Source organism: Lytechinus pictus, chromosome 8, assembly GCF_037042905.1.
Source record: "Lytechinus pictus isolate F3 Inbred chromosome 8, Lp3.0, whole genome shotgun sequence".
In the NCBI taxonomy this organism is placed as follows: Eukaryota; Metazoa; Echinodermata; class Echinoidea; order Temnopleuroida; family Toxopneustidae; genus Lytechinus; species Lytechinus pictus.
This window is the reverse complement of record NC_087252.1, coordinates 13,135,781-13,157,502: the sequence shown is the minus strand read 5'-3', so window position 1 is coordinate 13,157,502 and position 21,722 is coordinate 13,135,781. Positions and strand designations below refer to the sequence as shown.

The window sequence follows — 21,722 nt, the reverse complement described above, 5'->3', positions numbered from 1 at the left end:
TGATGAAAAGATGGCAGTCAAACCCTTTTCGGGGCGACGAGAAAGGGGTCGAGTTTTAAGGACCTGGGCTAAAGTTTGTCTTTGATTATGATCCGTCATGTAATTCCAAATGTATAGAAGATCCCAGATGATTTTCGTTTCGAAAATATGCAATCAAGGCTTCATTTTAGATGATTTCTGGCAAGAACACTGCGCTCATACATACGCTGTTTGTTACCGCACAATCTCTCGTTGCCACTATTTTCTGCCATACATACAATACACAGTTTCGATCGCAAAACACGGCAACCATCGGTTCTTCATGTAGCTACCGTAAGCCAATGAGAAAGCTCAGATTTGGAGTTCGGTCGTTTCCGTACATGTTCGTAAGGTCCCGTAGTATGTCGGAAACATTCATATAAATCAATTTTGGTAAAAAAAATAGTTAAAAGACAATTTTATTATGGTCAGAGGTCTTTTTTTATATAGCTTAAACATTCTCTTGCTTCTAAATTAATCTACTAGGACTTATTTTTCACCATAAAACAAGATTGTGTGACGTAATCAGGTTCATAGGTCATGACGTGCAGCGCAGCGGAGCGCTGAGGTAGCGCCAATTGCATTGGCATCGCATTGATAACGCCGCTGTCGATATTTTTGTTCGTGAATTACTTCAGTCCCGCTGCTATCTTTCTGTGTGAGTAGAACTTAACAACTGAGGTTTGACGTATTTCTTTTTCCATAATGAGCATGATGAGAGGCTGCTTTGCCGGCCTGTCGATCGTATGATCTTTTCTGATGATCATAATGCTGATGTTTATGATGAAAAGGCTTGAAGTTTCAAGTGAATGAAAATAATGTACAATTTTCAAAAATCTACAAAAAAAGTCAAAAGTGTGTTGAACTTGAACTTTGAAGTTGAAGTTTTTTAACTTTGAGTTTGACTTTGTCTGACGTTGAAATTTGAGTTGTCATGGTTGTCGGTGTCTCAATTCACGTCACTTTGACTTTAAAGTTTTGTAATTGTTTACTCTTTTTTTATTCCATTTGTTATGTTACCGAGTATGACTACGACTAGTACTCAGTAGTACGACTACGAGTGTGAAGTTGTCATTGTCAACAAAGTCGACAAAGTTGAAGTTGAACAAAAAACAAGGTAAAACCGATCATGGTCAAACTTAAATTAGACCAGCTCAGCTCCGCGGGTCTCTGTTAAATATGGTTGTTCCGCGTAACTCTGTTGGCTCTAGCTTTCTAGAGAGTAAAAATCATTTAGTTTACTAACGTATGCTTACTCTCAACGAAGCCTGGAATTGCTTCCCATACATCTGCACGTACAGCCCAAAACCCTGAAACTTTCGCCCCTGAGATTTCTACTTTCCTTCTAAAAGATCTGACTTAAATCATGTACATTGGATAAAACTTCATTTCCGATATTTCTACGCTATCGATTTTAATTTTAATTTAACAAGAATTCATCAAAAAAATGAGAAAAATATGAAAAGACGGAAGAGACTTGCCCAATGTTTTAGCTGCCATCTTGTTTCCTATTCTTCCCCAACGTTACAGACGCGTGCTTCGTTGAGAGTAAGCATACGTTAGTAAATGATTTTTACTCTTTAGAAGCCTCCTTGGCTCCACTCACCAGTCACACCGACCGAAGTTCTATGGCCATTTGCATATGTTTATATGTATTAAGCTCGGATAAACCAGCGAAGTGCGAGTTCCTCGACACAGCCTTTTTGGTGCATTTCAGGCCAAAACGGAATGATAATCTTTATATTGGACCAGTTCTTTTAATAATTTTCAGAAATAAAGACAAAAATCGATGAGCTGCATCGGGGGTATTTTGCATTGTTAACCCCCTAATGGCGGCTGCACGATCGCGAACCGGCTGTGTACGAGGAGAAATTAAAAAAAAATTCAAAATGTTAAAAAACTCTGCGAAAGAGACAGCTGTAAGTTGTGAGAAGTAGCCTCCCCCCCCCCCCCCGAAGATAGAAAGCATTTTTTTGCCTGATGCAAATCGGATGTAGCATGCATCCACGTTCCTTTTTCTTTGACATTACATACATTTATCCTTATTTTCTTATTTTTTTCCATCAGATTGCATGATGTTCGAAACATAAATATTGGTTTGATTCCAAAATGGATACAAGTCTTGATACAGAAGCCCCCGTCCCAAGGAAAAAAAAGACATACAAGAAGAAAAATGACCCTGATAGAAATGGTAAGATGGTGTCATTTTTTACTTATGGAGCTTGTACATCTTTTTTTTTTTATAATGTACTTACATTATTTATTACATCAATTTATATTATAAGATTAATAGAAGTGTGTTTTGCGACTTCACTCATTTGCTGCTTGAATTATGCGGGATAGGTACTGTACACCAGGCATTTGTACATCAGCAATATCAAGATCAAGTTCAACTTTTTTTTATAAATCACCTTTTATTCATAAAAAAGGGAATCAATTACAATAATGGGCCCAGGTTACCAGTTCTAAACGAACGTAATACAGGGCAACATAAATTGAATACAGTAAAGATATAGATAAATAAACATAAAACAAGATATAATAATTATTTACATATCAAACGCGTCAATTCAATTCATAGCAAAATTTATACTTAAAGTGGTGAGAAGGTGGAAGGAGGGGATGTGCTATCCCGTGGTTTAACTTAGGTTGTTCTTATTTTAAAATGAGGTCATCGTACTAACATATGGAATTACAAAAATATATAAATTATGCAATTATGAATATATGAACAGATAAAGTGTAAATTCACATAGGTAGGCCTAAATCTTGAGTTTATATTTTGTATATATGTAACAGGTGTGATATATTAAATTATATGATATATTACAGTCTGGCATACATAAATGAAACAAGAATGGTTGGAATGGGGAAGAATGAGGAAGCAAGGGCTGATGGAAAAGAAATGGTGTGGAATAGGTTGGAAAGAAGAGAAGAAATAGGAAAAGGGGAGAAGGGAATATAGATAAAGAGGTAGAGAGGGGGTGAAGTATAAGGGGAAAGGAATCAGCCCTTACGCCATAATAATCTGAACAGCATAATATTGACGGAAAAATGAGCAAATAATTATCTTTAGATGTACAACAATCATATTGGGGAAATTCAAAATGAGAGTCAGTGAAGAAGTGTCATGTCGGTCCACTGTGGTTCACTCTTTTCATTGTAGATCACGTATGAACCAATTAGTGCTAGTTTACTCATTGTAAGGATAACATCTTTGTATTTCCTTGAACCGACGTGGTGTAGAATTGTCTTAATTTGCTGTTTATTGTCTCTGGTAACCACCCCTCTACTTCCGACTTCAAAACATATCAGATGCGACTCATAATTCTTAGATATGATGTCCCTATTCAGCTGAACGTCATTCATTAATTTAGAATTGTTTGGTTACTCATTTCTTTCTTTATCATCAGTATTTTTTTATTATTCATTTGTTTATTCATTTATCCATCCATTTATTTAGTTATTTATATCTAAAATGTATTTTTTTCCTCAAAAGTAAATTCCCTCATGAGATAAGTCCACCCTGATATATAGCAGAAAATGTGGAAGGAAATTTCATTGAAGGCTCATCTTATTATCCCAGATCTGTGGAAAATGTGTGTATCATTCATAGACAATTGAATTGTTATGGTCTTAATGATTTTTTTGTTGTTATTGAAGGGTCAGATGTGAGGCGATCCAGCAGGACCCGTGCTGGACGGAACGCCCGCGATCCTGTGTCAGATTCAGAACAATGGAACGGGAAACAGAAATGCATTCGGTGGAACACACTGGAGAAGCAGCTTCTACTGAGAGCACTCAAGGAGTAAGATTTTATTCAGTCTCCTTTTATGGAATATGTAGGGCCAGCGAAAATTTCACAGGGGCTTTAGACAAAATCACCCCTGAAATGCCCCCCCCCCCCCCACTAATGTTGGGGCCTGGAAGGAAGACCAGGCTTGAACCAGGACCTGAAGGTTTAGAAATGAAATTTTGTTGGTCCTTGATCAGCCCAGAACTGGGAGCCACCGGACAACACTGCTGCTGCAGCACCTAGAAGCCTGGCCTCGCTAGGTGCACGCTAGCGCCAGATCTAGGCCCTAGTGCACTTTAGCATCCTGCAATGTCGGCGTACTAATTTTACCGAAGTTTTTATCCAAATCAGTTCCCAATTATCGATCTCAACCTGAGTTTCAACCTCATTGAGGAATAGCTTTATTTCGGTTTCGATCTTGATTTCACCGTTCGCATTCCCAGATTTAGGGTCTAACTCCGCCGTATATTCTTGTTGATATGTGCTGAAATTAGCGACAATATACGGCAAATATGATGTCAACAAACAGTGTTGCTGCCCTCTACGTTCATTTGGCGAAATTTGACTAAGAATTTGAATGAAGACATCAAGATCAAAGCCAAAATAAGGTCGTTTCCTTTGCTCGATGGGCTGAAATTTATGTTAAGGATTGATATACTGTACATGCTGTTATTTTCGCGTACAGAATTTTTCGCGAATCACGGGGGTCCCAACATTTTCGCAGGTTGTTAAATTCGCGATCGGATGATGTACAAAACACTTCCACAGCATTTCAGAGAAGCAAAACTACTAGTGCAAACCATGTGCAAAAACTGTATTACTCAAATCAGCTAAGCTGATGTGTAATTTATACATAAATATGTCCCGGTAAAAATAGTTACAAACTGTAACAAAGTGTGGAAAAAGTGGCTTAAATTTCACTTTTTTGTACCTTTAGATCTGAAAATTCATCATGTCATGGTTTGATATGTAAGAGTAATTATCTTTTGAAGTTGTGTTTTGTTAGATTCACTTTGTAAAAAGTTGGTTTCAGTGCAAAAATGTTGATTTCTGTGAACAGATTCTTACCCTTCTAAAAGCTCTGGTCATGTGACTTATGAATATAAATAGCTGCCATTAAGTGTGTATATAGTCAATCTAATGACAATAAAATCAAATTATTCAATGGAAAATACATTGTAATATCACAGTGAGTGAATAAATATCGAAAGAATTATGTTAGAAAATAGTTTAGGCTTTGATTTTGTTTGAGAAAAAAAAAAAGTGAAATTCTAGCTAACTTTTTGAACCACTAACTGTACTTTCGAAACCTTATTTTTTGTAAATATAAAGGCGCATATATCTGAAATTCCTCACTTCACAGAATGTTTTCAATAGCAAAACTTTGCTGTTGGGGACATTGGCACTGACTAATAAATGTGTCAATGTTTTCGCGCGTTGTTAAATTCGCGGCCGATCGGCAATTCACGAAATCCGCGAAAATAAAATCACCACGAAAATAACAGCTTATACAGTAGTTATTATTTTATAATCTATTGTTTTTTATTGTTAAGATATGCAGACGTTTATCACATTGATCGCAAAATGCTTTGATTTGAAGAGATACATGGGGGTAACAATCGTTTGGAAACAATATTCATTACATTCCACATCATACATGTACACACATAGCAATGCAGAGAATCCTTTTGAGCTTTCAGTGGTTTTACCTTTGTGGATATTTTAAGTGTGCACGCCATGCTATGCAGAGCTGATATAGAAATAAAGGCAAAGAAAAAGGAGTTGACACATTTTGAGTGGTATTTCAACCCGAAATCATATCTTTCTGCAGGAAAACAGCCATCGCCCAATTTAATTACCTTGCCATAAAGAGACATGTGAAGACCAAGAAGAAAAGTGATGTGGAGATTTACCTCAAGAATCTCAGAAAAAAGGCCATGAGTAAGTAGAATATTGTGATGAGGTGATGATTGTATAGTTGATGGTGGTGGTGGTAATGATGATGGTAAGGGTGATAGTGATGACGATGATGATGATGGTGATGGTGATGATGATGAGGATGATGGTGATAAAGATGATGATTTATGACAATCACGGTCATAAAAATGATAATAAAAGGCATTTATAAATTAAAAACTAAAATCAATTATTTATCTTGAAATTCTATCATAATTGCAATCCTTTAAAATCAGGAAGGAATGACCAGAGTTTAAAGCAAAGCAGTATATATATCTACAATGTCACAATAAGATGGTACATGGCCAATTCGTCTACTGCCAACTTTTCCACTCACCACATGGTCTACCTTCATTTAGTCTAATGCTATTCTGTCCAACTTTTCGTCTAACAACCATTTGATCGAATAAACATTGGGTCCAATCATTACTTTGTCTAATCACCAGTTCGTCTATGACCATTTCGTCTCATAACCAGTTAGTTTAATATCAATTTTATTTTCATTTCATTTTGCCCAATTAATACATAGTCCAATTAGACCAAATTATATTTGAACTGAATGGCTAATGGACCAACTGGTTAGACGAAATGATGAATGGATGAAATGGCAATTAAACTAGGGTATATGTGGATAGTGGATGAACTGATCGTAGATGAGATGGTAATTGGAAGAATTGGCATTAGACCAATTGAAAATAGACCAATAAGATTCCCTTCATACCATTAGTCCATTACAAATACTGCAAATGGGCAATGGTCTCTGGTGGTTTATATCCAATATGTCTAATGCCAATTCGTCCAATTGTCAACTCGTGCGCTCCCATTTGGTCAATCATCAGTTCGTCTACTCACCACATGGTCTACTTTCATTTAGTCTAATAACCAGTTGGTCCAATAACCATTTAGTCCATATACCATTTGGTCTAATTAAACTGAAGTGTTAATTGTGCAAAATGAATGAAAAAAAAATGGGCATTTGACCAACTGGTTATTAGACGAAACGGTAATAGACAAAATGGTGATTAGACGAAGTGATGGTTGGACCAAATGGTTATTAGACGAAATGTTGATGGACGGAATGGCATTAGACTAAATGAAGGTAGACCATGTGGTGAGTGGATGAATTGGCGATTTACCTCTGTGGCTAGCATCAACTGTGCTGGTTCACCCATGCTGTCTATCTGATGACTGTTCTCAGGCACTATTCCTTATCAGAGAGTTCTCAATTTCATTTTCATCCAAAAAGTTCAGCTAACTTTTTTATTATACACTGGACAGAAGTGGAAAGAGACAGTACACCTCTTATTCCATTATGAGCGAATTTTTCTACTTTCAACAAAGTTACCGGTAATTCATCCTTTAATCGGATGATGAAGATTATAGAGATGAATACTTTTGTAAATGATACAAAAATAATTATAAAGAGAGTGCTCTGATTTGAAGAATTTTACTCTATGAGAATATAATGATCTTATTATTCGAAACCTTCTTTTTTGCCATCTGATAATCATTTTGTATCTCTTACTTTTTGCTTACAGAGACCAAAATTGAATCAATGAAGTTAAAGTCCCCTATTGAGGTGAGTTTAGATAATACATACCCAATCTCTGTCTGCAATACAGTCATATTTGTGTACAAAGACAGCTTAGGCAATAAAGAAAAGGTCATATTAAAATGATGCTCCAGGCTGAGAATAATTGTACCTAAATAAATAGAGTAAAATTCACAAAGCAAAATGCTGAAAATTTCATCAAAATCGGATAAGAAATAACGAAGTTATTGAATTTTAAGATTTGCAATATTTTGTGAAAACAGTGATGCACATCGTCATGAATATCCATTTGGTGGGCTGATGATGTCACATCCTCACATTTCTTTTTCTATTGTTATTACATGAAATCATATTTGTTTCATTTTTTCATACTGTACATAAAATGATGTGTCTCCATTATGATGAAATAAGTTGCAGCAGTAAATAACTAATGCACTTAATCAGTTGTCAGTCCAATTGTACTAGTTCTTGTAGATTTTTTTTTAGTAAACCTGATTTCATTTGATAAAATATAAATTAATATACAAGTTAGGTTATGACATCATCAGCCCACCTAATGAATATTCATGAAGACATGCCTAGAAGTGTTTCACTGGAATTATGCAAATCTTTAAAATTCAATAATTTCATTATTTGAAGATTTTGATCAAACTTTCAGCATTTTGTTCTGTGAATTTTACTCTATTTATTGAAATATAAATATCTTCAGCCAGGAGCATCCCTTTAATGGACAGGTTTTCATGATATTTGCTGTGATCAGGGGAGCATTTCATCTACAGTTTTTGTCAGACTACTGACAACTTTTCTTAATTTTGATTGGTTGAGAAGCACCATTCGTATGGTAACTGTCAGATAAAACAGGAATTGTCAGAGGAAAAAGAGGATTAATCTATAGATCTACAAATGATATTCCAAGGTTCCGTCTTACAAAGAGTTGTGATTGATCCAACCTACATGTACCTCAACTATATGGAAATCCATCATTGCCATAATTTTTCCTCCATGAAAGTCGCACAATGTTATTTGTAAACAAAGAGGAAGGACACCAAATCGTCATAGCAACGATGATTGTATGACTATGCATCATATCTAGAAAATTGGATTTTAAATGTTGGCGTTGCTGGCTTTCTGTAGTTGTGGTTGATCGAATCAGTCATAAATCTTTATAAGATGAGCCCCTGGATAATCATTATGTTTAAATTATCATTGTGTTTTGTAATCATTTTGAAAGAGGTACTTTGCGATTAACGCATGGTGTCGAGTACACTGTTGACCAATTTCTCAGGAATATTGCACAAGAGTGACGTCCTTAATGGGCTCAACTTGTGTGCATGTGTTGTGAAATGGACAAATTTAAATTTTGCTTCTTATCTTGGGTTTGCTGTGATTATTTTCTCAGATATGGAATAATTTGATGACTCATTTTGGGGATCAAGACAGGGAAGCGTGGAAGGCAATGAGTAAGGTAGGAATTCCCTCCCAATGCTTGATGTTGAGTATTACTATTATTGATATAATTATTAAAGTACTATTTATTTTTATTGTGTTTTTTGTCATTACTATTATTTCATTATAACTGTTATTATTATTATTTTATTATTATTATTAATGTTATTATTATTATCATCATCATTATTATTATTTTTATTCTTATCATCGTCGTTGTCGTCGTCATCATCATTAGTAGTAGTAGTAGTATTAGATGTAGTAGTAGTAGTAGAATTAGTAGTAGTAGTAGATGCAGTAGTAGTAGTAGTGGGTATAGTAATAGTAGTATTGCCATCATCATCAATATTATTATTATTCTCATCACCGCTGGGAGAACAGTTTTCGGAACTGAAGTGGCTACCCTGGGTAAATATGCCGTTATTATTATTATTATTATCATCATCGTCATCATCAGCATCATCAGTAGTAGTAGTAGTGGGTAAAGTATTAGTAGTATCGCCATCATCATCATCAATATTATTATAATTCTCATCATTATTACCCTTTTTGCAGGTGATGATCATGGCATCGGTAGAACGAACCGTGAACTCCGAGGAGATCAAATGTGATGAATTTAAACCTTGCCGTATCTACCGATACTTGTCAGACCTGTTCAAATCAAAGCATCCTACAAAACTGACCCCTTTAGGTAAGTAGACTGTTGTTTATGATAGAGTTAAACATTTAGGCCCGTATTCTGAAGTCGGGTTTAACTGAAACTCAGGTTTAAAGTTGTGGTTTAAGTATGGATAGCAAATCGTTACATAAATCACTAACAGTAGAGATATCTTATTTCAGCTCATTTGGCTCTCAAATCATTCATAATTGTCTAGGAAGTATAAAAAGATGATTGTCTTCACCATCGAATCAGAAAAGAGCACAGTTAACATGAAAAACACACAACTTTATAAAAATTTTGACACTTTTGGCTTCCCATAATTTCAGCACAGAGTTAGACTATTGATGGTCTAAGTTAGACCTGACTTCAGAATACGGGCCCCAATCTCAAAATTTATTACTTTTTTAGGCAAGTTCAGTAAAAGCGTGATTTTATAGTTTGGACATAAGTAGCAACCTTCTTTTGCCTGGGGGCCATGTCATAAAGCTGTTCGAAAGTTAAAAGCGACTTTAAGAAAGACTGATGATCCTTTCTTACGCTATAAATAATCACCAAGTATCATGTAATGGTTAATATCATTTACCACAAGAAAGGATCACCGGTCATTCTTAAAGTCGCTCTTAACTTACGAGCAGCTTTATAAAACACCCACCAGGAAAGAAAAAGGTTTGTACAGGAATTAGTAGCTTCTTTTTACACAATGACAACCTATTTCTGGATTACATTTTTTTTTTGGAGCTACCTTCAAAACTTTTAAACTTTTATACTGAAAAATAGTATTTGGGAGATGCATATTAATTTGCTATTCTAAAGATTGATGGCTCTGCAAATGAATAAATGAAAAAAAATGGAATATATGAATACATGATTACAGGATACATGAATAAATGAATGAATAAATGAATAGATAAAATGAATTAGATAGCTTTAAATTGATTAAATGAATTATTCATGCTGCTGTAATATTCCCATCCAGGGAGGTGTTTCACAAAGATTTAAGTATGACTTAGAGTCACACTTGTTGCCTAGTTGTGTGCTTTATGATAGGTATCACCGCATTGGTCAGATCATGAAGATGACACGCCCTTCTGCATATTGATCAATAAGATTGCGTGTTACATATCATATACTCTTTGGCATTTAAGTGCGACCGTAAGTCATACTTAAATCTTTGTGAAACACCTCCGGTTTAGGTTTGATATTGCATCAGTATCACGAATATGCCTGTTAAAGAGTTATTGTACTACTTTGGATGAATCATCTGGATAAGAATAAGGTATAAGTGAATAACTTGTGTATTTAAAATGATCAGAATTATCTGGGGAAAAAATATTATGGTTTTTGTTATAATTTTTTTCACTCATTCTTTCATTTATGTTTATTTATTTCTCCCTTCTCCTGTTTTAGAATCCCAAGTCATTCTGGATTGCTTTGAAAACATGTTGGAGGTTCTTAAAGAAAGTGAGATCAGAGACAAAGCTGCTTTCCTCCGCCCCCAGTATTTCAATCTCTTCAATAAGGCTTTCACAGGTGGTACGGACTACAGCAATGAGGATAGCCTAAGCCTGGTCTATGCTAACATGGCTTCCTCTCAGCGAGGAACAAAAGACCCAGGACCAAGTAGAGTTGAACCAGGTACCGAGGAGGCAGTTCCTACAACTGATCAAGCCACAGGCCTTTCAAACCCTGGGACTAGCAGAACAGAAGCAGGAACCAGTGAGCCAGGTATTGAACCTGATCCAGCGACAAGTAGCACAGAACGCACATCTCATGTTGGTAAACAGGATGATATCAGTCAAAGGAACAAGGCCTCATGGCGAGGCGGAAAGGACAGATCAACTGAAGTAAGGATCTTGAATCCGCTAGGTATACCTGTGGAGATGCTGGAGTTTAAATCGAGAGACGATGAGAGGTATGGCAACAAACGCTGGACCTACCTGTCTGAGAACGATTCCTCAGACAGTGGGGATAGTTCTGGAGATGACTATGATGGAGAGGATGTGGACAGAATAAGGAAACAAGAGAAGTGGAAAAGCGGTAGGCCCGGTACGACTGGCACTGGTGAGGCTGATGCAGAGAACTCTGCAGGTGTAGGTGCAGGAGAACTCAACGGCATCCAGGAGATGACTGATCTAGTCGACGCAGATCAGTATGCCTTTGTTACAGAAGAGGATTTCGCCAAAAAGGAGGAGGTCTATCTCCAAGCTCTGAAAGAGGTTCATGCAGATTCTGATGATCGTCTCGGCGGTGACCAAGCTATTGACTCTGATCAGTATGTCTTTGTGTCAAAGTATGATCTTGCCATACAGGAGGAGAATTCAGACAAGAGTTTGGATGAGACAAGAAGAGAAGAGCATAGTGAATTCGTGCAGACTATAGAACAACAAGATGAGATTCTCTCTACAGCCAACAAGGCTGATGGAGGTTTTGAGATAAACCCCACAAGTGCAGAGCTTTCTTGTGCTCCATCAGGTGATGGACAACTTGAAGAGGATCGAAATGAGAATGGCAGCAAGAATGTGACTGAAGGACCTGACATTGACCAAATAGAGGATATTGATCACATTGGTCAGTCAGTTTTGATGGATGATTTAGGTTCCGACAATGATTCAAACCATTCAGAAGATGATGAATTTGATACAAGTTTATTCGATGGTGAAGCCCATGGCCTGAATGGTTCAGGACCCACAGAAGTTGGTGGCTCAACAAATTTTACACCATCAAAACTTGGGGCTTCACCATCACAGAGGACTAAAAGAAATTATTTGCTTCAGCCAGTCTCCAGTCTTCAGGTTAAAAGGGAAACAGTGTCACCATTACCTGCTGGAAACAACCAGTCTTCAGTGGCTGTTGATAAAAACAGGCAGGGAGAATTAAGATCAAATTGTCAGGAAAATTTTGACATATTGACTGCAGTATCTTTAGTAAGTAACAAATCTCTAGTATCACATCCTTCTCAAGAAAAAGTTAATGGAAGAGTGCCCAAGCATCAAGTAGAATCTGTTGCATCCTCCTCAAGGAGGATGGATGATGATACCATTCTTCCAGCGGGTTCAGATGCTCCAGGAATAGAGAAGTCTAAACCTGTCCAGTTCGATCATGACGAGGAGAATCCAGAAATCGCGCGCTCTTTTCAAGAGTCACCCGATCATTCAACACCGAACACCATTCCTCTTGCGAAAGCCTTCAGCAAAGGAATGGTGAGCAATCAAAAGTCGGATGACCAGCTGTTGACCATTGACGTCTCCCAGCTTGGGCCGGACTCCAACATTGTGATCCCCTCGTACCTGCTTCCAGGAGGGATACTCACCATCCGATCGCCAGAAGTTCCCTTCATGAGAATCCAGAGATCAGATCCCTCACCCTTGGTCCAGATAGGAACTGATGCTGCAGATGCAAACATTGCCTTGGATACAGGTGACCAAGCACAATCAGATGTGTCTCCTTTAGATCCGTCAGCAGAGGACAATGTTCAAGAGGATAGTGGTCCAGGGAGTGATTTGGATTCTCCTAGTGAGGATGACATGTCTCAAACAGAATATGTAATAGCTTCGGACAAACCATCAAAAGAGAGCGAGAATCTTTGTGAGGTACATGTCATTGCCAATCACTTTGTAAAATCTCAAGATCAAGGTGAAGTGCCACAAGAGATTTCCTCCAAGATGCAGGATGTGACTGTGAAACAAGAAACGTCTCAGAACCAACCAATGATTTCCAAGAAATCTGGAACTTACACTCGTCTTGCAGGAGCACAAGCTGAAGGTGGATCAGACGTGGAAGAACAATCATTCCTTGATTTTCTCAGCTCTCAGAAGTCCATGTTTGATGGGAGAATGGAGTCGACACCAAGATCTCATCCCTTGCAGGATAAGGGTGTTGAAAATCTTGAGGAAGGAGAGCCAGATATGCATGTTCAAGCAGCACCAAATGTAAACATTCCTATGAACAAGGCTTGGAAATCTAATAAACTTTTGAAGACTTCCCAGCATGCATCATCAGACATTTTATGTGACATGAAGCACAAAGGTCCTTCTGAAAGTGAAACAAAATTGACTGTCCCAGGAAAACCTGTAAATACTGCAGCTGATGTTGGACAAGGCGGTACCAGCAGTGATTTGCATTCAGGGCAGAAACGGAAGAGAGGACGTCCACCAAAGCCTAGGCCACCTGTAATTGAAAAGTCAACCTTGGCATCTAAGTTGCAAGAAGATCATACAAAAGTGAGTCCAGGAGCCAAGAGAAAAAGAGGTCGTCCTCGTAAGAGTGATACAGGAGTTCCAAGTGGTGTACTAGACATAGAAAATGGCGAGGAAAAAGATGTTAATCTATCGGCTGTAGACTCTGACACAGAAAGAGAAGGGAAAAGAAAGAGTGGAAGGCCACAGAAATTACCCATGTCAGATATTGCACTCAACCAGTCAACAGAGAAGGATAGAAATTATCTGTGGGGGGAAAACTCTGATTCTGAAAGCAAAGGGAAAATAAAAGGTGTACAACCTCACACAAAAGCACTGGCTAACTCTTCTGATTGGCAAGTCACACAACTGTTGGTAGAGGATGATATTTACACTGGTTGGAGGGAAATCGGTTCTCAGACAGAGACGACAGAAAAGCGAAAGAGAGGAAGATCAGCCAGTGAAATGCAAGAATCTACTTCTGAAGAGGAGAAAAGCAGTCCCAGTCTAGTCATGACTCCTTACATTAATCAAACTAAATATGCCTTCGAAAGTGAGTCTGGTACTAATACCAAAGAGAAGAGAAAGAGAGGAAGACCTCGCAAATATTCGCTGTTATCTTCTTTTGAAAATTTGCAAGAGAGTCCAGTCATGCCAGTGAACAGAGAGGAAACCCCAATGCAACTGGAAACTGGGTCTAGGACAAAGAATGAAGAGAAGAAAAAGAGAGGGAGACCTCGCAAAGACCCGCTATCATCTGCTGGAAATTTGCCAGAGAGACTAGTCTTGCCAGTGAACAGTGAGACAATTCACAAGCAATTTGAGACCAATTCTGATACAGTTAACATAGAGAAGAGAAAGAGAGGTAGACCCCGCAAGGATTTGTTATCGTCCATGAAGGATTTGCAAGACACTCCAGTCCGTCCATCGCATACAGGAAATGAGATCGGACAAACAGGATTGGGAATTTCCTTATCGGCAAAGAAAGCAGAGACAAGGAAAGGAGTGAGATTGGTGACTATCAAAACTGAGGAATCTAGGGAATCACGTGATGATCTGCTTGGTTGGATTAATGCTTCTCAGTCAACAGGCACCGAGGCACTCAATGAACAATCTGACATTGTGATTAGTTCTGAGAGTGAAGAGTTCAGTAATGCGGGACAACCTTCAAAAGAATTTAGTCCTTACCAGTCAAATAAATCTAATCCATGTTTGGAAAACAGAGAAAAGCAAAAGCTAGGGACAAACAGTGAAGCCAAGGTGCTCAGGACTGATTCATTATCCAGTGTCTTTGACAGTTCATCAAAAGCTGAAAGTGTAGACGTTGAGAAAAGAGGGTCGGATAGGTTAACAGTACTGAGAGGGAGCCCTTTGAACGGTGAGAGTAAAGAGAAATCAGGAACATGTGTCCAAGATGCTGATGTAAGTGTAGAGGTAGAGAAACGGAAAAGGGGAAGGCCTCGCAAATCACCAGGTAAAAATTATCTAGTCAGTTCGCCAAAGACAGTTGCTGCTCCTGCACCAGTTGAGGTCAAGCAGAAGTGTGATAATGTATCAACTGCAATTCCTAGTCACACATTGGAAGGTGCAAAACGTGTTAACCCCATTGAGACTAAAGGAACATCTAGCCAAGGGTCAATTCTTGACCAGGCAAGTGCCAGTCTTGCAAGCGATGTGGTCGGAGGTTTAATGATGAAAAAAGTACACAGACCCACCAAGGAAATGACATCAAATCCCAGCAAGGAGCTGTCATACCCACTCTGGACACAATCAGGAAAGGTGGTCTGTGTTTACAATGTAGGAGATTCCAAAACAATCATGGGAACAGTGCAGTTAGAGAACCCAAATAAAGCGAGTCATTGCCGAAAGATACTTCCAGCTCCCCCTAAATCAGGTGAGGGGAACAGCAATCCGACCCCTTTTCAGCCCCCAAATCATCAAGGTCAGATTAAAACAACACAAAGTCATCTTCAAGAGGCAGGTGAACAAGGGACAAGAGACCATCTAAAGAGATCAAAACCAGGGTCTACTTATGCAGGAGGTGCCAAAGACACTACTAACAAAGCAGGAAAGAAGGCTGCCAATATTTCCATAAAATCTGAAATTGTAACACAAGAAAGTAGTTCTTGTAAGCCAGAACAAACCGATGCCAACATAGGAATAATAAAAGGGCTTGAGAAACGAAAGAGAGGAAGACCTCCCAAATCATCAAACACCCTGCTGCAAGACAAAAAAGCAAGTTACACGCAACTTATCAATGAGACATTATCCAAAGGTTCTGCAACCGACCCACATCATATATTGGACATACAACAATCAAAAAGTGCTGAGGCAAGTGGCGCTGATGGTGACTCTGGACAAAGTATACCAGAAAGGAGGGGCAGTCCTCAGAAGAGATCAAGGTTTGAAAGTCCTCTTAAAGAGACATCTCAAACAAACGCCCTTCAGACAACTGACGCAGGCACAAAAAATGTCAATCAAAAGCTGTCTGGAGTGCGTAAGCAAGTGTCGCTTGATAGGTACCTATCAGCACAGGAATCTGGAGCATCCAAAATACAGGGGAAAGCAACCAAAGGTATCCTCAAGAAGCGAAAGAAACAGAGCCCTCTGAAGGTGAACGTTGGAAAGGAATTAGCCAAGAAAAGACAGAAAGGCTTTGAAAGCACAAGACTGTCCGAGGCAAGTCCTGTCAAGAAGAGATTGTCACCACGCAAGAAACCTGTCACCAATACATTCCCTGAGAGTCATTCACCATTTGGTAAGCCAAAGAAGCGAGTTAGCTTTGAAGATGCCATCGACCTGGTGAACACCCTTGGTGAGCGGGGAGTTGTGGAGAACGACCTGTTTCATACAGATATAGTCCACCATACAGCCATGAAGGAAGTCATGAAGATTGTCAAATCAGTCGGGGTAAAGAGGGACATTGTTGCTGAACCTGAAACTTCAAAGAAATCAATTTTCTTCTCTATCAAGAAATCTTGAGCTTGTGTCCTGTGTGAGGAATGGGAATCTGTTCAGCCATCGTGTCGTGTTTTTTAATACCAACATTAATCCCATATGACTTTAATAGCCAGAGAAAAAAAATAATGGAGTCCATTGCTGATTTGAGGTACCCACTATAGATATATTTGGGTTAGGTGCTGTTTTTATGGTAATTTCTAAAAGCATGGGGATGTTCAAGTTCATTATTCTAAAAGTTTGTATATCTGAATAGAAAATGGGGTTGGTGATGCTAATTGTTTGTTGATTCAGCAATAAAACAAGGTTGGTTATTCCAAATGTTCATTAGTCAAAAATGAAAAAAAGGTTTGTTTTTCCAAAGGCTTGATAATTCAAATATGAAATAAGGTTTACAACTACAAAAACCACTACCAACCTTGGGAATAATGAATCTTTTCTAATTTTTGTACCAATTAACCTTCAGAATAACGAACATTAAACCTTCAAAATAATGAAGCTTTAGACAAGTGAACTTTTAGAATATCGAACCTTCAGCAAAACGAATAACGAACTGTATCCTAAAGGTTGATGTACATTTTGCAAACATTTCTTTTCAAAATGATCTATTTTTCTTGAAACTCAAAATTATTACAACCATTTTCAAACATCACTGTTCTAAAGGTTTTTTAAAGATGTGGATCTTTTTCTTAAGGGCAAGTCCACCCCAGCAAGAAGATGTTTGAACAAAAAAAAAATTCAAGCAAGCATAACACTGAAAGTTTAACTAAAATTCAATGTAAAATAAAAAAAGTTATGAGATGTTAAAATGCCGCGCAATTTCACAATTATTCTTGGTAGTAACATCCTGGGCGGTATGCAAATGAAGGAAACGATATCAACCAATCACTTTTTCTTTTGTATTCTATTAAATGAATTGCTTTAGTTTTTCCTCAAGATGTTAAAATGAGGTTTGATTTCTCCCTAAACATATGAAATAATCATTGTTGCTACTTATTATTATTTGATGAAGAGCTCTCTTGTCAAATTTTCAAATATTTATCAAATATTCTCTTTGTCATGTGATAAAATACAAAAGAAAAAGTGATTTCATCAACTCTCATTTGCATATCACCTTTGTGAAAAAACTATTTTGTGAAAATATGCAAACTACCAAATGTCATTACTTCCTTATTTTATATCTGAGTTTAATGAAATTTTTACCATTATGCTTTATAATTTTTTTTTTACTTGTTCATAGTTTTTTGGTTTGGAAGAACTCAACTTTAAATTTCTTGAAAGACGTTTTCAATTTTTTTTTTTCATTTTGAACTATATACATGTATGTAAATTCTGTTTATATTCCACATTTTATTTTATTGCTACATACTATACATATGTAAATGTTAAACTTTTTTTAAAATTAAATTCATATCAAGATTATCTGATAAGAATTCTATTTTTTCATATTTAAACACATTTAATGAAGCATTTGTCATGAAGAAGGGGGGCGGGGTGCTTCACAAAGAGATATGAAGTTTATTAAGTCATTCTTCACAAAAGTCATGCTTCACAAAGAGATATGAAGTTTATTAAAAGTCATGCGTAAGTGCTGATGTGCACAGCATTGTTTCACACACAATCTTATCAATGGTATATTCGTCGTAGAGGTGTTGTGGCTCAGTGGATATGTCTACGGACTTTGAACCACAAGGTCCGGGGTTCAAATCCCACTGCAGCACTCGCATCCTTTAGCAAGGCATTTATCTACATTTGCCACTCTCCACCCAGGTGTAGTAAATGGAAGGAATTCCTTGTATGCTCGAGCGTCTGATCAGGGTAGCCGCGCTAAAGCAGGGGTAATAGTATGCAGCGCTTAGAAACATTTGTTATAAAGCACTATATAAATGTTGCATATTATTATTGTTTGGTAGCACATGTCCTGTAGACATGAAGCGACCGATTGTGTTGAGCATTATATACCACACACAATGCAACATTTAATTTTAATTAAGTGTGATTTCTGGGCAGAGTTGAACACAATACCCTCCTGATTAATAAAGAAATTAAGTCTGTATTTCATGTTTGCCATGATTGTGGAAAAATCCACATCTCTGCCAAATAACAGTATTAAAGATTTTTAATTTTCAGGGTTCATAAGGAGTGGGATTATTACTTCATTACTTTAGAAACATAACTAGATGTTTAGTGAAAGTTTTATTTCAAATAAATGGATCCTGATTTCAGGTTAAATGTGGATTATTGTAGTGCCAAAGCCTTTTTATATAGCATTATTTTCGTGTAGTGCACCTTGGTTAAAGGATTGTTCTCATGTTCATTTTGTACTCTGTATGTGAATTATGTGTATATTAATATTCTCACTTAATTTTATTCCTATAGAATGTACAAATGTATATATTTAATTTTTGTTCCCATGTATTTTTGCATTATTTCAAGATGCATTTCTGATAATGATGTCGTGACTTACACAAACTGCATGCATACATCATCGATACAATCATTGAATGAATTATTTCAGTTGTGAAGGATAGGTGTACATGTATATAAGCAATCATAATATTTGAGATTTTGTTGTGTAATAAATAGTTTCAGTGGTTGGGGTTATTTCAGAAAACTGTTGTAATGCATGCTTTTACAAATCGTTATGGGAACAAGGAAAGCGAGGTCGATTTCTCAGTCGTGATTTAAGCACTGCAGGCATTTCTTTTGATGATGCTAATACCTACCTTGTAAGTGCAACGTTCAGCATTTTTCACATTTTAAATGAAGTAATTAGAATACAATTTACTTTCTTTTAAAGGGGTACTCCTGGCTGAAAATAATATGATTTGAACGGATAAAGAAAAATCAGACAAACAAAACACTGAAAATTTGATCAATATCGGACAAGGAATAACAAAGTTATGGCATTTAAAGATTTGCATTATTCCCGGAAAACAGTTCTGGGCATGTCTTCATGAATATTCAATGGGCAAAGTGATGATGTCATATCCCCACTGGTTCTTTTGTATTTCATTATATGAAATTAGGTTTATTCAAAAATTTTCCTCCAAGAAGCAAAAATATTGGAATAACAAGTGATTAAAGTGCATAAGATATTCATTGCTGCAACTTATTTCATTATAAGGGAGACATATCATTTACACATGTATTAAATATTGCAACAATTATGACTTCATGTAATAACATAAGAAAAAGGAAAGTGAGGATGTGACATCATCAGCTGTTATCAGATTTTGATAAAATGTTCAGCATTTTGCTTTGTGAATTTTACTCCATTTATTTAGATATGAATATTTTCAGCCTGGAGCATCCCTTTAAGTCAAAGCTTTTGGGACCTCAGAGATATGTTTGACTCGGTTTGTAACTCTTTCAAGGCACATCAATGAGTGCCGTGTCAGCGACCATGCATCATTCAGCTGTGTTGATGTTCATGTCATGGCCGCTGTACCTTGACACTGGACAGACTGAGTCAGTTCACTCGTTATGTGTGACCACAAGTACATGTCGGTCATGTATTAATACGTCAACTTTTTGTGATTTCTGATAATCCAGGAATCTTGAATTTTTCGTACTATTGGATTGTTTACCCTGGCAAATAATCGAATGGCAAGAAGGATATTTGTCCCAGGCCTCTGTCCAATGACAATTGCTTCGATGGAAAATCTGCATGTTAAACCAAACATAAAACCCAACCTGCAAAACTATATAAACCCTAATCCTTTACATTATTCTGAACCAAAAACTATATTACAATCCTCAGTCTAACCCTATGCCCTCTGAGATATTACGCCCGGGAGCAAATGTCGCAGGAGCAAATGTCTTGTCACCTCCTAGTTAGCTTACATATTAGACCTTACATTGTAATAAGTCCATAAACAATTATTTTAACATAAAGCTGCTTCACCTGTTTGTAAGCAACGCGTGACTTCATATATATAGTGACCAGAAAGGGCTTCCTTTAAATGCAACTCCAACAAATCATGCGCTTTTCCTAAATACGGCCTGTGATTGGTTGAAAATTAAGTTATGTTTGATTTTTGAAGTTGCAATTAATTGCAACTTTTTTTGTGTAACAGGCCCCTGTTCTTAGGGTGCTCTATTTCAATTCTCAACGATTCAATTCCCTTCAGCTGAGTTGGCATCCAATCATTTCAGAGTGAAGTTTTTGTTTTATCAAGCATCAGGAGAGAGTTGAGCATTGGTCATCTGATAAGTTGTCAGATATGTCAAATTCCTTTGATATTGATCAGCTGAGAAGCATAGTTAATCCTATTGTATCTGTTGGATAAAACATACTCTATCATCTGACCCATCCTTTCGTTAAACGCTCCCATGAATGCAAAGTTTATCATTTGCAGGCCTACCAACTGCTCCTTTTTAAAAGGAGGTACACTCCTTTTTTTGAAATTTTTTATATATATTATGTCATGTAGGGAAAGAAAACTCCTTTTTTTGTCCAGATATTATGTTCAGTCATCTATGGGAAATATGCTGTGACTCCTATTTATTAAATGAATCACTCCTATTTTGTATGTTTACAGGTTGGTAGGCCTGCATTTGTCAGAGTTTGATAAGGGTGTATAATTCATAGAAAATTCAGTCGCAGCTGGTGTTGTCATGCATGAAATTAAGCACATTATTATGAAATATCTTCCCCGTTCCCAGTGTTACGCATACTGTATATGTACGATATGAGATCTCATATGTGTTATGTTATGCCATGTGCTATTTTACGTATACTCGAATATCATTTTCAAGCATCCATCTCTGGGTTTCGTGTATTTTTGTCTTGTTTTTCTCTTTCATTGAGAGGGGGGGAGGAATAAGATCTTATATGGGGGGGGGGGGGAGCAGCCAGGAAAACAAGTTGAAGAACGGGGGATAAATTGTGAAAAAGACTGAATAAATTTCAAGTATTTGAAAGAGACTGATGTAGTCGAGTACTTCCCAGTCACAAGGCTGCTAAGGGAAAACCTCATGTAGACTTTATGCATGTGACTCGGGCCGTGGCCGGCCTCGAGTACATCCCTGGAGAGAGAAATCCAGAATGAGATGGGGAAGGGGGAGGAGAGCAGATGAGGGGGATGACATGTGATCTGAAATAAGGGGAGAAAGAGATCTTAAAAGTGAGATGGGGAGGCGAGGCAAAAAGTCCAC

At 37.3% G+C, this 21,722-nt stretch overlaps 1 protein-coding gene across 1 annotated transcript; it reads left to right on the top strand.

Annotated features, from left to right (window-relative positions):
* The first annotated feature begins 404 nt into the window (after positions 1-404).
* Positions 405-21,327, top strand: LOC129266313 (uncharacterized). The gene is made up of 8 exons (XM_064103587.1): positions 405-676; positions 2,086-2,209; positions 3,682-3,826; positions 5,646-5,755; positions 7,309-7,349; positions 8,722-8,787; positions 9,324-9,459; positions 10,837-21,327. The coding sequence occupies exons 2-8, from the start codon at positions 2,128-2,130 to the stop codon at positions 16,584-16,586; spliced, it is 6,330 nt and encodes a 2,109-aa protein (XP_063959657.1). The 5' UTR covers positions 405-676; positions 2,086-2,127; the 3' UTR covers positions 16,587-21,327.
* Positions 21,328-21,722: the final 395 nt, after the last annotated feature.

Excerpts from the sequence above, each read along its gene's own strand:
- LOC129266313 (XM_064103587.1), top strand. The coding sequence starts at position 2,128 with ATGGATACAAGTCTTGATACAGAAGCCCCCGTCCCAAGGAAAAAAAAG. Across the intron at positions 2,210-3,681 it reads AAATGACCCTGATAGAAATG|GGTCAGATGTGAGGCGATCC; the intron begins GTAAGATGGTGT and ends TTGTTATTGAAG. Across the intron at positions 3,827-5,645 it reads CTACTGAGAGCACTCAAGGA|GAAAACAGCCATCGCCCAAT; the intron begins GTAAGATTTTAT and ends ATCTTTCTGCAG.